Below are 3319 nucleotides of genomic sequence, written 5' to 3'. Positions count from 1 at the left end.
GACATTGTACCCAAGGATGAGATGAACATTGAATTATGGCCAGGGAAGGGTCTTCCTTATCATACCCCTATCCCCTAAGTACATAAAATTATGTACCTGATGGACAGGGTGGGAGGAAGGAGGAGCCATCAGCAATTCAGCATATCAGAACTTCCCTCTCCTACCTCTGATTACATCACCGTACATATCATAGATAATTCTGGTACTCTATGTTATGGTGACAGCTCCAAGAGCAGAGCAGACTAGCAAGAATCGCAATTCTGAATGTTTGCCAAGGTCGGTAATTATTGTGGTACAGGTACAACATCACCAGAATGAATTGAAACTTACGTTAAGCCGAGGGATTAGCATAGAGCCAATGAAAGAGTGAATGAAGAATAAATAAATAAAATTATCGAAGTAAAGATAAAGACTAGCTATTAGAGTTCCTAACGTTAAAAGAAGAAATCAAATTCATCCTCATATGATTCAGAAATTTGATTCAAATGGTTGAAATTTTTTAAAAGTATTCTCCGATATAAACTTCCTGGTTATGGCATCATCATATCTACTACATTAATTTAAACTTTGATGAGAAGACTTCTAAAAGAAATCCTAACTGTGGACATCATTAATTTGTTAATTAATACAAAGAGACCACAATACCAAAACGATACGGACAGACAATAGCCAGGGACCACAAAAGCATAAAAAAGTAACCATTTAACCAGAAGGATATAACATCTACATAGAAACCCAAACCAAAGAAGCAGCAGAATTTTTCTGATCAACTGTTGATTAGGCTTTAAAATATGTATTATCTATCAGCTGATTTCAGCACCTCCAACGCGCAACAACATGACTCCTGTGGCAATTTTCTTCCTGATCTTTCTCAGCGAGCAAGTGCTATGCAGTCATATTCCACCGCCTCCAGGACCTTTGCCACAAATGAAGCCGGTTAAAGTGCACAAATGTTGCGGCCCAAGTGAGATCATGGTCGATAGGAGATGTGTGGCTCTGAAGAACGCCACGATCGAACTATGGTCACCCATATTTACCAATGAAATAGGTGAGTACTATCACGTCACGTGAGGGCAGTGTCACCCATCACCCATATGTACCAACAAATATGACGTAAATAGGATAAACTAGACATGAATTCCACATCGTCTCCAAATCTCTTTTGTGACAGGTTTGTGTGACAGGTTTGTGTGACAGTTTGGCTGAAACTTGGTTTAATACAAACAAATAATGGGATTATTAGGCCAGTTCTTTAGGTAAGTAATGTAGGTATACATCTGGGGGTTTCCCGGGATATGGGATATCCCTACAACGCAATAAATAATATACTCGCATAATATACCCTGTAGATAAAATTACTCAAATGGACAAGAGCAACAAGACATAATCTAAACTGGCAGAAAATCAATAGGTGAGGTTCAATCCCAAAGACGTACTGTATCACTAACCATGACGGTCTAAATTTTATTAAAAGAGACAAACCCATGTCTGAAATAGAAATTTTCGGATACCAATTTTCGCTGTTTTTAGCGAGAAATTCAATAAAGCTTTGTCAACACAACCACATATAGTCGACGCTGTCGATTGACGTCGACTAAAATCGTACACTGCCTCGACAACATAGATTCTCCTCTTCACCTCGACGATTTACCACAATCGACGGCGCCGACTATGTGTAAACACAGCTGTAGAGCAAATCCTACTTTAAGTAATCAAGTCTCAATTAATTTCATTTTTAATTTACATAAACTTCATCTGTTTTCCAGGATTCAAACCGGTCAAAGTCACCTACGAGCTAGTAATCGGATTGCCGGACTGCAAGGCCAAACAACAGTGGCCCATCTACCACTACCCCGGCTCTTCGGACAAGCTCATCATTCTACCGGATGGACAACTGCGGCATTACATCTTCAAGACCGGCAACGAGCCGAGTTTGCCGCACAGCGATGAGACCTTCTACGACTTCCCACAGGGCCACTACTGTTTGGACAAGGTATACAAGAGGGACCTTCATATTATGTACAACGAATATTGTAGGCCATTCACACTCCTATTATCTGGCAGACCCTTAATCTGTCGGAACAGAGGCGTGAGTGGCGGACAGACGGACCTGATCAGGTGTACCTGTCAGGTCTACCTGAAAGTAAGTGGCTGACCTAACAATCGGGTTTGGCCAGAGATATATAGAGACAAAAATTACCTACTACGGAAACGTAACAGACCAACAAAATGCTAATCTGTAATCTGTATCTACGAGTAACACAGACAGACAGTATAAACACAATACAACACACCTCAAATCTGACACAAATTTCCGAGAATTGCGAAAATATGAAACACAAACGTACATGATATATTATACATAAATGTACATAGATAGTAGGTACATACAGAGGTACAGGGGGGACATGCAATGCTTAACACAAATTTAGAATGCTCCTCGAATATACTACGCTGAATTATACAACTTGAATTGGGACTCGAACAACCAACCTCCAGATTTGAAGCTCACCGCGCTAACCACGTACTACAGAGGTTGGTTTGAAACGCAATAACAAAATAATTACTAGGTAACAACGATATTGAACTTGTTATCCGCAGATTTAAAGTTTATACCAGTACTCTTGTGGTAAATTTGAAGCAGGAGGAAAAACTTAATAGATAAAAAAAAAAACAAGAATTATCTCTGGGAAACCCCTCATCAAATCTATGAAATTGGTAGCACTACGCACGAATTCCCATCATTTAATTAAGAAAATAGCTCCGATGATAGCTCTGATAAATTGGCACAGTAAACCCACTTTAATGGGCTATAAAACCCACAAATGGGTTATAAGTAGGCCGATTGATTTAACCCGGTTACCCCTTTAAAATTAACCGGGTCTTACCCAAACATTTTGAGTAGTAAACCAGTAATCAACCCTAGTTATAAGGAGATTAAGGAGCTTTCGAAACCAGAGATAAGAAACTTTTTGTATCTCCCCAAGAAGGTATGTCGCAAAATGAAAGCTCACGCATTGAACTAAGTCGGTTGTCCTGGAATACCTGTAATTGGATGAATATCCAAACTATCTCTTCTAGGAAGCTATGTCAGTTCTGAACAGAGGGTTCAACATTATGACCTCACTTATGCAAATGATATTTCAATGTGCAGAACTTCCTACACAATGAATTACTCTCCGACCTCTTCAACATGTTAAATATAAATCATTGCTTTGCAACTCATATGGAACGTACATATCCAAATGACAATAACAAAAGACCCAGCCTGAAGTATAATGTTACACAGGCAAGGTCAATGTTGAAGGTAGTTTCTACT

The 3319-nt window shown here is 39.3% G+C and overlaps 1 protein-coding gene across 1 annotated transcript; it reads left to right on the top strand.

Moving 5' to 3' along the window:
• Positions 1-264: 264 nt before the first annotated feature.
• Positions 265-2089, top strand: LOC103514524 (probable G-protein coupled receptor Mth-like 5; the record flags this gene model as incomplete). Its single annotated transcript, XM_008479418.2, has 3 exons — positions 265-280; positions 818-1048; positions 1767-2089. Coding segments are annotated over exons 1-3 (570 nt in total), but the record flags the coding sequence as incomplete, so codon positions are not given.
• Between the last annotated feature and the right edge of the window lie 1230 nt (positions 2090-3319).

The sequence above is a fragment of the Diaphorina citri genome, unplaced genomic scaffold (assembly GCF_000475195.1).
Source record: "Diaphorina citri unplaced genomic scaffold, Diaci psyllid genome assembly version 1.1 scaffold1162, whole genome shotgun sequence".
Lineage (NCBI taxonomy): Eukaryota > Metazoa > Arthropoda > Insecta > Hemiptera > Psyllidae > Diaphorina > Diaphorina citri.
The sequence above is the reverse complement of the archived record's forward strand: the minus strand, read 5'-3'. Positions and strand labels throughout refer to the sequence as shown.